We start from the raw sequence: 13,388 nt of genomic DNA on the forward strand, positions 1-13,388 counted from the left end.
TCATAGATTCAACACAAGAAGAAAACACAAATGAGGTTGTGGTAAGTGTAGCAAGGGCTGTGTACAAGGTGTAAAATATGTCATGGCAAGTGTAACAAAGGTCATGTAGAAGATATGAAGGAGATCGTGTTAGGTGCAATGAAGACATGTAGGAATCACATAAAAATATGATATTTACAAATGTTTGACATTAAACTTTGAAAATCTAATTCAATAAAAAAAATGTTAAAATAATGTTGCATTCAGGTGCAACATAAGCCAATACAACAATTTCTAAAATGGGGAAACTTCATGACTCTAACTTTTATATCTAAGTGTCTATACAAAATCAATCATTTTCTTGATACGACACCAAATAAAATTAAAATTGATTTAGTTCATCAATTTAATGTCTCATTTGATAAAAATAACGTTTTTATATATTTTTACTTGAGAAGTTTTACATAAATTATTGCCTCCAGAGGTGCTCTCCAACCCAGCATGGAAGAGATGTAAATAAAATTAAAATTGATTTAATTCATCAAAATAATGTCTCATTTGATAAAAATAAAGTTTTTATATATTTTTACTTTATTGCATCGAGAGGTGCTCTCTAATCCAATATGGAAGAGATGTCGTAATGTTATGTAAAAATTTTGACTCAATCAAATTACAACAACCAATTTAATAATGATGAATATAGTATTTGTTATGTATCATTCACTACATAATTAAAATTACTATATATATATATATATATATATAGTTTCTATATTCAAGCGTCTGTGATCCATAATGAATTAAGCAAAGTCTTTTGGTAGAAATCACATTAGAGAATTTGTTTGGCCGGCACGCTTTCGAACCAACAAGTGTGGTCTTGATGATGAATCACACTTGTTGCAAGTGTGGTCCTCGTGATGAACCACACTTGTTGGTTCAAGACTATGCTTAAAATTAATAGTTATTAATGTTGGCTTGATAATTAAAAATTAAAAATAAAATGGGAAGGGTCAAATTAGTTAAAATAAAATTAAAGTTAAAAAATTATAACCAACTAATGCTTATAAATATTATTGTAGTAGTTCAAGTAAAATTGAGGTCATAGAGTCAATTTAATGTTGGCCGTTTTTGGGCTCCAGGACCCATGGTATTCTTATGTAATATAAACCTATTTAAAGGCGTGAAAGCTCCTTTGTAATTTGGTTTTGGGCCATGAATGATTACTGAAGTAAAATTGTGTTTCAGTAACAAGAAAAATATATATATATATATATATATATATATATATAACTAACTTAAAGATAAATCAAAATTTTCGAAGTGAAAACCTCTTTTTGAATGTAAAACTTAAGAAAAAATTTACACTTTAAAAAATTTAATTATTCTTAACACTTAAAATCCAAAATTAAAATAAATCTAAACTGATTAATATATACTTAGATTTATATTCAAAATCTTATAAATAAAACAAATAAATTCATATAACACTTATCGCGTAACCAGCAAAAACTAATAAAAAAAACTTTCGACAACCATATGAATGTTAATGTTTTAAAATACTTGGAAATTTATACAACATCCTATTAAATAATGATATGATCCATCCACATCCTTGTCATCGCTGCTAAAAGCATGAATAAAGGAAACTTCAACTTAGGATAAACATCCATATATTGATGTTCGAAACGCTTCAAAATTAGTTCCAAAGTAGATATCTGACCGTGCATCTAATACTACTTTTTAATCTCAAGGTATTAATAGTAAGAACCATATATTCTGTTTTCTTAATATGTTATTTCTCTCAGATATATTGGTAAACAAGGTGGAAATTTAGTCGATTCCCCTTCTTGTTTAGGTCTAAATTTTATTGCATCACAAAGAAATAGTTTTCACACCAAATAATATAAAGGGGCACAGGCTACTTGTTTCAACTTTTCAATTGTTATTTTTCCTTCCTCTGACAAAAGCCGTTAAATCAGATGAAGTTTGTCCCTTTCAATGCGCTTTTGAAACTTAAATGATTTAAAATGTTTAAAAAATAATTTAATACTTTTTAATAAAATTACAGAGAACTTTACCAAATTTAAAGCAATTAAATAAAAATAAAAGAATTTAACTTCAGGTACAAAGGTATAGTCCTCTGCAACAGGGAGGGACTAATAATGAACATTATGTTATACATTATATCATCATAGTAAATAGCATTTGCCTTAAGTTCCATTTTATCCTCCGCAAGAGGGAGGGACTAATCATGAACATTAAGTCATACATTATATCATCATAGTAACAATAGCATTTGCTGTAAGTCCCATTTTTCATGTATCATGTAAGACAGCTCATTGCCGCATTGCAATAATTGAATTTCGAACCATGAAATGATTTGAGTTGATTGTAGTATGCCTTTTGACAACGCATTCTCTTCCTTTCATCCACAGCGTTTAAAACAAAGTGGATACAGCAGGGATCACGATACCTTAAACAAAGTTATTATTAATATTTTTCAATATAAATGTTTTGGCTGTCAACGAAGTCTTCATGCTTAACGAGAAGGTTTGAACCATTACAACAAAGTTTCACTTGTGAGAACTGAGAATAGAATCTGAATATGAATGGGGAGATATCAATCCTTCCCCAACCACCCGAAATAAACCCAATTCACAGACACGAAATGATTATTTAATTTAATTCAAAACCCTCACAGACACAAAATGATTATTTAATTTAATTCAAAGCCCTAACAATTAGGGAGGCAGTCCTATTGGGGAAGAAATACGATCAAGGAAAAAATGTTTCCTATTCAGCTGCAAAGAGAGAATAAACTGATCTTATTACTCTTGAGGCAATTGACTAATTATCTTGTGTGTAAGATAATTAACTGCTATTGAATAAAGAACTGATATATTATAGCGCATAATGGTTCGGAAGTTATCATAGACAAGGTAGACATCGGCCTGTAGTCCATCAGGAGCAATCTGAAACCATGAAGTCATTTGAACAAAATAGTATCAGATAATAGGTTACTTGTTATATTATATAATATAAAAGATAGAAAAGAAGAGCATCCTACAATTCAGTGTATGAAAAAGTACGTCCTGCAGATTCTTTCGAGGTACGATGTACTTTCTTTCGGGTCACACTAGAACCTGGTGAACAGAATTTCAATTGTTCCATAGAGCGAGAATTACACGAGGCTATAACGTCTTCTGACTAAGCAAACAGTTGTGATGTAAAACGGAAACACCAAAAGCTAATGATCTCTATGAACAGATAGCAATCTATAATAATGACTGAGCAGGAAATGATCTCAAAACAAGGAATAGAATAAATGGATAACAGATAGTGTATAGCATGCATGATGAAAGAAAATTAAGACATACGCCCTTGCAATTGTTTAACAAGTATAGAAAACATAATTACTAGGAGCGACATGATTAACCTGCACACATATTAAACACAACCAGGTAAAGGTGGTGATGTTTGGGACAATCCTGTCACGCCCATGCTATCCTGATGTTTATCCTTCAATGTTCGTATGCCCAGAATTAAAAGCATGCATCTCATGTTCTGTCATGGATACTTGACCAAATTTCACAAATTCCTGTTACATTAATATTATAATAACCATAGTATTTTTGTGAGCTGTGACATAATGATGCTATCATAAAGTGTTTCTCTAATTGTTGCCGCTCGCTTGTACACCTAGTTTAGTGCGGGAAAAAACCTCAACCCTACAAGGTGTGAATTTGGTGGTAAACTAAGAGAAGTGTTGTCACATAATTCCTACTCACCGTTAAAGCTTTCTCCTAGTCAAGCTAAGGGGGAGGTTCTTGAAGAAGGTTAACGAAGGAAATGTGAGTTTTTAGGAGATTAAAGTTAGAAGGAAATACTTATCAAAGATGACTTGATTTCCAAAATGTGAATAAGCATAAATATATAAGCAATTTTCAATGACATATTCAAGGCATAGACCAATACTTCAAAGTAAATGACAAATGCTTGCTCAAAATAAAATTTCAAGACACAATGATAGATAATCTTGTAAAAATCAAATTTGTTAGACCAATATGAGCATAGAAATATCACTTGCAACTACACAGGAAATAGTACTTGCAAGAGAGTGCTCAAGTAACAAAAAATAATGATATCCAATAATCATGAGCGAAATAACAAGTACATGAAATAATAAAATTACAAATAAAGTAAATATTTGCAAATGTAAAGATCCACACTCCTTGCAAAATATAGAAAATGCTATTTTAAAGATAATGTTTGCAAATGAGATTCAATAACTCAAGAATATTGTTTGCAACATGTAATTAGAGATTGTACTTGCTAAAGGAAAAACTCAAATAACAAGAGCTAATAACATCAAGTAATAATGAGACTGTTCATCATCACAAATAATGAGACTTGTTGACCTTGCCGCCTACACCTACCTACAAGTTAGTGAGAAAAGCCTTCAACCCCACAATGTGTGGTTGGTGGTAGAGAACTCAAAGAAGGAGCTGTTACACTAATCCTGACTCTCTCTGTTTGAGCTATCTCCTAGGTTAGCTAAGTGGGGTGGTCCCTAATAAAAAGTTAATTTAAAAAGGATGTGAGTTTCTAGGAGAATTGTTAGAGTTAAATAAATTATCTCTTTAAGATTTATAAGCAAAAAATTGATATGAGCAATAACCATCATAAGATAAACATCAAATACATAAACAATCAGTGTCTTCCAAGTATTTGCTCTTTAAGAAATGAAATTGTATTTTGCTTAAAATGAAGTGAAATGCTTTCAAATGGAAAGCCAAAATAACCCTGAAAAGTGAAACACTAAATTGTTAGCACAAGATATTAGAAATGCTTTCAAGATGAATAAGTCTACAAATCAAAGCATGGAAACTATCTTGTTCAAAATGATACAAAAAATAATTCAAATGTTAGACCAAGATAACAACAAAGTATGTTACAAAAATAATCTACAAGAGGCTCGGCCAAAGAGTATGAGCAAGCTCTCCTCTTTGACTAGCCATGACTTAGCTCTTTGAAATAACCAGATATTGATAAATGAAGTACAATATGTAAAAAATAAAATTTTCAAGTTTGATATTTTGATGCAAGAAATAAAAGCTTTAAGAAACTTGAAAGAATCCCTGCAAGACACAAATAAGATATAGATGAGACTTTGGAATTTAAAACATGCGGGTTCTCTTTGAATATTTTTCAAGAATGGGTTGATTCCTCCGAGAATTTCCCCTCACGCTTGAAAAGCTTGACCAAACAATGATTCATCTACAAAACTTCACCACAAATCATTAAATTGACATGAAATTAAATAAGTGTAGTGAAAAGAATTCCTAGAGATACATTTATATCCATTAGAAGATTTCTTTTCCTAGAACAAATAATTAATTCTTATGCTAATATGAGATAGCTGCATACTAACATAACTTGAAACAAGCATGAAAGAAATAATGACATGAAGAAATAAATAGAAGCATAACAACAAGTCAAAAATTTACCATATGCAAGGAGAAGAACACCATCACGCTTTACCACAAAGACTGTTGTATTATATTGCAAGTATTGAATACAATCCCGCAAAGTCTCCTCAAATACAATAGCTTGTATTACATTATACAATATGAGAGCCCATGGCTCTATTATATAGAGATTTGGGAGCAAATCCCAATGAAGAATGACAATGACAAATGGCATTGGAGCCAATCCCAATGTAGAAGTGATTAAACAAGTGGTATGAGGTGACAATCTCAAAGAGAAATTCGAATTTGTTGGATGGAGCTCCAATGCTAAGTGTAAAAATCGAATTCTGACAAGTGGACATCATTTTCTTCTTCTCTTATGTGCCAAATCGAATTTTATGATTGAATGACAAGTGTATATGGGTGGTAACCCATGTGGGGACAATCTTCCACAAAAGTCTCCACCAACTATTCTCCCAAATCCTCCCAAATGTGCATTAACTTCACAAATTTGAATTTCCAAGTAAGTAGTGTTCTCCTTTAATGCCAGAAATTCGATTTTATTTGAGCACATGTCATTTCCTTGATTTTAAGAGTCCACATCACCTTGGGACTTCACTTTAACTCCCCCATAATTTTCCACCTCATTTCCACAACATTTAGCATGTGTGGATATTTATTTTTCTCAATTTATTTAATTTATGGCTTACTTAATTGCCACATTTTCCACTAAGATTAGGAAAAGTGGGTTTTGAGGGTTCAAAACACGTTTTTAACACATTAAAGTGTGTCATAGTAGAAAGTTGAGGGTGAGAAGTGTAAATTTCATTACTCATACCCCATACAACTTTTCTAGATATCACTTATTACATTACAAGTACAATTTTATTTGCAATTTTTGATTTGCAGCAAATCTAAAAAAAAAAAAAAACGACTACCTAGACTTAACCAAATTCCACGATTTTTTTGTGTGATCTAGTATGGTAATATACATCGACTCTAGACACTAAGATGTGTTAGGGGCTCAACCTTCAAACTGTCGCCCCAGTTTTGGGGTGAAAAGTGAGTGAAAAAACCCAGAAAATTATTCACCTCTGAAAAAGAAGGGATAATTAACTACATAAAAAAAACACTCCAAGGTGTACTTGTTTGCTGATCGAGTCCCAACATCCTAGGCCTGTTACAGACTCAAAAACTCATCATTACTAGTATCACAATTACAATTCCCCGTAGGGTGTAGAATCTGAGTACATGAAAGATGATGAAAAGATAGAAGTAGAATTTAAAAACTCTGTTGACTATTGATATATGATGGCACAAGTGTCCTCTGGAACATCCTTGGGCATGGAGTCTTCATATAATCATCAGGTGCCACTTCAGTGGTCAAAAAGACCAATAATATTGCAAGTAACTTTAAAGTGCTCCAAGATGACTAAATTGAAATGATGTGCAACTTATCTAATGTAGAATGCAATTATCTTGGTTAGTTTTAAGTTAAATGCCTACTTAGATGAATCCTTTCTCTCAATTGTTTTGAAATTAATCTCTAGTGTGAGTTGTGGAGAGAAACCCAGAGAAAGATAGCAAAAAATATATTAATGATACTTTCCCTGGAAATCTAACCAGCCGGTGTCTCCAACGCTGCAGAGACTGTGGCTCTGGCGACTGCAAGGTCACCGTGTTAACCACAAAAGATGGCCTATGTTTCGCAAGTTGGGTGAGAAATGTGGTCCTAATTTTTATAACCAAGCTTATGCTTGGAGGTAAATTAATTAAGGATAAAAATTAATACTAAGAATGCCTAAATGAGATGCTTGTGTAAATATTAGTGTTTCCCAAGAAAAATGTTGATATCAATACTTGAAGTAAAAATTTAGAGATGATGCTCAAGTAAATGGTACCAATATTTTCTGAGAGAATGAAAAGGGAAACAATTAAATCAATGTAGCTCCACAAGTTCCCAATATATTTCTTGCAAGTAAAATAAATTTGCTCCAAGTGAAATGCCAAAGAATGCTTTAAGAGATAACCATCAATGAACAAAATGCCATATAAACATGAGTTGACCAAATGTATTGAAGAAATGTATTCAAGAAACTTATAGAACCAAGTAGATGAATAAGTGAAAATAATTTATGCTTGCCAAATAAATATGAAGCACTTCCCTGCTCAAAAATAAATATTGCATGTAAATGGATTGCACAATATAAGTACTTAAGAATGGAAAGAGAAAACATAAATCAATGTTGAACTCATGCAAAAATAAAAATGAATATGAGTGCTATGTTAAGATATTAACTATGCATGAATAAGATTAGCAAATAAAATTAACAAAAAAGAATTTAGAGAAACCAAGCTAAAAAGAGCAATCCACCCACAAGCAAAAATCCTCCTAAATGGGGAGAAGGAATACCATGGGAAAAATTCTCAAGCTCCCACAAAAAAATCAGCCTTTAATAATTTGTTATAAGAGATGAGAGCCCTTCAAAGACCTCAACCAAACTTAAGGAGAGTCTTTACAATAATAGCTTAGACGCTTGAACAATAGACTTCCTCGATAAAACAAATTGGTGCAAATGAGACACAAAGGAAAGCCTTCAAATCTGAAATTTAGAGGACTATTTTGACAATTACAAATCAGCCACTTGAAAAATTACAATAAATGCAAAAGAAGAGAGTCTAGGCCTTCTCCAACTCTTGGCCTTGAAGGAGAAAAATTTCAGCCTTCATAACAACCCATGGCCTATTCAAAATTTGTCCAAAATGAGCTCTAAAGCCTTGCTCAAAAGGCTTCAACTCTTGCTAAAGGTCCTGCAAACAACCTGTTAAATGTTTTAAACAATAATTCCTGCAAGCTGCCACAAGAACAAATTGGTGAGAGCTGCAAAAAAAATCAATAGTTAGTGAATAAATTAGTCAAGAAAATTGCAAATATATATATACAATCTAATTTACAAAGACTAAGCTAAAGAATATGAGTAAACTCCCATTTTTGTTTAGCCTTCATTAAGCTCTTGAAATAACAAAAGTATAACAATGAAGCACAAAATTTTGAGAGATAAATTTTAAATGGATTATGCTTGAAAATATGAGCCAAGGCCAAAAGTCCTTGCAAGACAAGTCGAAAGATGAGCCCTTGAAAATTAACAAATGTGGATTCTCTTTTGAATATTTTCAAGAATGGGTTGATTCCTCAGAGAACTTCCCCTCACGCTTGAAGCTTGATCCAAGAAAAGTCTTCTACACAACTTCACATAGACAAATTAGATCCATATGAATTTAATAGATGCAATGATGAGAAAATTTTAGAGATATATTGGACATCAACTAAAACATTCTCTATCTAGAGCAAGTAAATAAACCTTATGCCAATGTAAGATAGCTATACATCAACACAACTTGAAAAACATAATGGAAATAATAGCATAATGAAATGAGTAGACAAATGAAAGAAAATGGTCAAGATATTACCATACACGATGAGAACAACACCTCAAATGTAACCCCAAAGTCTTTTATTGATATTGCAAAATGTATAGTAGCAGAGCTTCCGCAAACACGCGTTTGTATCCAAGAATACAAAGTGAGAGCCTAAAGCTCATTTAAATAGAGAATGTGGGAACAGAAAAAATGGTGAAAATCCCAAAGCAAATGGGTGGCAATCCCAATGCGAAGCCATACAGTTCAAATTTCCCAAGAGGCAAGTCGAATTCCTCTAGAGAGGCCCACACAATCCTTGATGAGGAGTTAACTCGTTGAGGTGAGGAGAAAAGTGTATGTGAGAGTGGAGTGATAGGAGACCACTCTCCACTCATCTCTCATGGAACTCCAAGTCAAAGCCCACCAATTGGTGAGTCATCTCCTTCAAACTTGAGTTATCCCCTTAAAAAATGTGATTTGCCTTGTGGAACTCATGGTCTCCTCCAAAAGAATTCAATTTCCTTTTTTGTCACATGTTTCTCCTTGATTCTTGGTCCATGGTGGAGTCCACATTACTTTCTAGCTTTACTTTAGTCTTTAACTCCTTAATGATTTTCCACCTCATTTCCACATCATTTAGCATGTGCGGATATTTATTTCTCCAATTTATTTAATTTTTGGCTCAATTTATTGCCACATTTTCCACAAAACTTAAGAAAAGTGGGTTTTGAGGGTCCATAACTTATTTTTTACCCCTCAAAGTATGTCTTAGTAGAGGGTTGATGAGGAGAGGTGTAATTTTGAGCACATATACCCTATACAACTTTTCTAGATTATACTTATTACAATTTACAATCATAATTTATTAAAATTTCCATTCAGCGAAGAATTTTAAAAATTAAAACACCGACCCCTAAACCTAATCAAATTCCACAAAATTTTACAAGTGACCTAGTATGGTAATATACAATGAATCTAGATGCTATGAGTCACCCAAGGCCTTGCCATCAAGCCACACTCCGACTTTGGGATTATTGCTTGGAGGAAAAAACTCAATTAATTATTAAGTGCTAAAAGTCTGACTTTGGGGTTATTGCTTGAAGGAAAAAACTCAATTAATTATTAAGTGCTAAAAAGCACCAATAATTAACTAATTAAAAAAAACCTCTTAGAGTAAACTCACTTGATGACAATGTTCCAAGTTACCTAGGCCTGTTACATGACTCAATTCATTACACTAACATCACTTTATAACATCCTTGTAGGGCTTGTGGAATCTGAGTACAATATAGAAGAAGATGAGAAGAAGAAGATAGAGTTAAACTCTGATAATATATGAACTCTGATGGTACATGAACTTTCTGACATATCCTTGGGCATGGATGGAGTCTTTAAGTCTTCAAGTATACTTCAGTGGTCAACATTTGGCTCCCCATGGGGATGCGTGTTAGAAAGGAACAAGAGAGCATGCAAGAACCTAGAATCTACATCCACAAAAAATGCATATATCAATAGTGTCTATTTGAAATATCATCATATAAAATCAAATACTCAAATGAAATACTAAACTAACACGCTGTAATCAAAAACTACTCTAATAACATGAAATGGAAATTTATTTTGAAAACATAAAATGAAACTACTCTAATAACAGAAATGACAAATAGTAGGGTTAGAAAAACAATATAGAGATACCCATGGCATCAGATGTCTTCGGTGAAATCCATCTTGAGAACCTACCTACTTACAGACAGATCCATAGGTTCTTTCTTTGATGTGCCCTATCCAATTTTGACTATCTTGGGACTTTGACTTGCCCCAATATTAAACTGTTTGTGGCCATTAGATATACCAAGTCTCTTCTTTTTCCTTTTCAACTACTGATTTGTTGAGGCTTTTGATCCTGTTAAAAACATGTGATCCATATTTTATATCTTTTTTTCTTTTTTCTTTTCTTCTTGTTTAGATGCGATGGTGATGATGACGCGACTACAATCAATTCTTTTGCCTTGTCTTGAAAACGCTCTGATGGAAGATTCAAAATACCAAAGCTTTTTGAGCTATGCCTAAATTCTTCATTCTAAATCTGTTCTGTCAAAGGTGGTAAAAAAATTGTCAACACTGCATCACTTCTTAGCTTGTATGACCCATAGATAATTTCATTGTTGGGTTTTCTTGGATCCTCTACATGATATCTTCGTTTTAACTCTCGATCAAGATTAACAAAGGTATTATCTGGCATGGGGATGGTGGCATATGATAGGTCCATCTGAAAGCTACCACCTAAATCTGATGCCCATTTCCTTGATAGGAGCATTCCCCATGCATCAAACACATCTATCACAACAATATCCATAGTCATTATTCTGTCTGGGTATGCAGCTAGGAAAACCTGTAAATCTTTAATTATCCCACACACTTCAATTCTTTTGGAATCCATTGAACATATGTTGTGATAGGGTCTAGATACCCTTAAGTTCAGTTGCTCCATGACTTTCTTGGTCATGACATTTGAAGAAGCTCCTAAATCTAGCATGCAGTTGTGTAAAAGACGATCATTCACTATCAAAGAAACAAAAAATGGTTGATGATCTTCGTTCCCCACATAACAGTTCATACTTTTCAATATAATGTCTTCGTCTTCTAGTTCATCACTAGGTTTTTATTCCCTTTGAGTAACTTCAATGGCACTTAGTAATTTTGGTCTTTGAGATGTTATCTTCAAAAGCTCTATCACTCGGATAGAAACCTTTGCATTATTCACCCAATCGCACAAGTCAAAATTCAATTCTAAAGTAGGAGGAGAAATTTTTTTGTAGTTATTCCGATTTTGAATATCCCTTTTCTGATAAGTCATCCCTTTGTGTTTTTCCATAGCAAGAATTTGTCCAAATGTAGTCTTTTCCCCAAATATTCTAGTGACATTATCAAAATTTGTAATCATAGTATCAACCCCAAGTTCATTAGGCCTATGATCAATCTCCTTATTTCTTTCAATGGTCTTAACTTGACCTTCCATGGAGAACATATTGATTTGACCACTTGTTCCCATATGTTCATCTCCTAACATGCCACTTTCCATGATTCTATTCACATATGGGCATGTGGCCTCTTCACGAAACTCATCACATGGCCTACAATAAGGGGGAACTTGATCTACCATGTTGGTGGACTCCAATGGATTTGGAAGCCTATAATCTTGGGAGAGCCCTTATTCTTTTGCCATCTATCATTGGGCCTAGGTTGGAACCTTTTCACTTGTGATCTTTCCATGGCCACCAACCTATTTCACATGGCTTGCATCTCTTTTGCATGATTAATCTCCATGCTCTTGATTAATTGGGTTAACTCCTTGATGGGATCCTTACCAACCTCCTTTGCTTCAACTTTCCCTTTATGTTCATGAGACTTTGATGGCCCTCTACTATAACCAAGAATTTCTGACCTGATTTATTTCTAGCCTTTTCCATGTCTAAGGCTTCTGTTTGAGCTACATTTAAATTTGCAAGCCCTTTTCTTCTCAGCTCATAAGATGTGTCAACACCAAAAGCATCCAAATAAGAGCACAATAAAAACTTTTCAGGAGGCTTAACATCTTGAGGCATACTCTTAACCAAATCATTGAATCTCTTGTTAAACTCCTGCACAGTTTCATTCTCATTCTTCTTGATATGGCTAATGGCATTGATCAAGTGTCTATCTTCTTTCTTCTCCCCATACTTATCCATAAAGGCACTAATGATGGCTTGTGATGAGTCATAAGAGTTAAGAGGACGCTCATTGAACCAATAAAGAGAATTCTCTTCTAAGGAGATGACAAAGAGTCTCATCTTTACATCCTCATGGTTAGCAGTGTTACACCACTTGGTAATGCCGACATTGAAATTATTAACATGTGATGTAACACTAATGGCATTTTTACCTTGAGAAGAAGACAACTTTTCAATAGCCTTGTCAAGGATATCATGTGAATAGTCATTAATGTTAGTAAAACTATAAAGAGCAAAAATATCATTCATGATGTCTGACTCTACTCGTCCTTGAAAAAACAAATGGATATCAGAAATAGCCTCCTGCACAAGATTAGCAAGAAGTCTACTATGAAATAGTCTATTTAGCCTCACTCTAAAAATCCTTTAAGGCTCAAGAATGGGGCTAACTAGACCACTTGGATTTCTCATATTAGAAACTCTTATAGAAATTGAAACAAGTGGAGTCGCCACTTGAGCAAAAATCTAACTCTAAAAATTCAATATGCAAAAACTGAAAATTAGTCGTATTCCAGGTACAAGAGGACTTGTCCCTGACAACGACGCAAAAAAATGTTGCTGCCTTGTTTGCACACCTAGGTTAGTGTGGGAAAAATCCTCAACTCCACAAGGTATGATCTTGGTGGCAAACTAAGAGAATGGAATGTCACATAATCCCTACTCTCTCCATTAAAGCTCTCTCCTAGTCAAGCTAAGGGGGCTGGCCGCTAAAGAAGGTTAATGAAGAAAATGTGAGTTTCTAGGAAATTAG

At 33.4% G+C, this 13,388-nt stretch overlaps 1 protein-coding gene across 3 annotated transcripts in view; it reads right to left on the minus strand.

Annotated features, from left to right (window-relative positions):
- Window positions 1-2,115: 2,115 nt before the first annotated feature.
- Window positions 2,116-13,388, minus strand: part of LOC149238266 (uncharacterized) — a 281,970-nt gene continuing 270,697 nt past the window's right edge. Inside the window, exons 8-9 of one of the 3 annotated variants that reach the window (XR_016246367.1) lie at window positions 3,047-3,122; window positions 2,769-2,951 (exon numbers count right to left, since the gene is read on the minus strand). Coding sequence is in view for 2 of the 3 variants with exons in the window: in XM_089372971.1 (XP_089229097.1) it covers window positions 2,808-2,951 (144 nt within the window). In the remaining variant the exon portion in view is untranslated. Of the gene's footprint in view, window positions 2,952-3,046; window positions 3,123-5,081; window positions 5,118-13,388 lie in introns of those variants that run through there. The other 2 variants (XM_089372971.1, XM_089372973.1) reach the window with 2 other exon arrangements.

Source organism: Pinus tabuliformis, chromosome 8, assembly GCF_031772625.1.
Source record: "Pinus tabuliformis cultivar Carrire ecotype Pingquan chromosome 8, CPIR1, whole genome shotgun sequence".
Classification (NCBI taxonomy): domain Eukaryota; kingdom Viridiplantae; phylum Streptophyta; class Pinopsida; order Pinales; family Pinaceae; genus Pinus; species Pinus tabuliformis.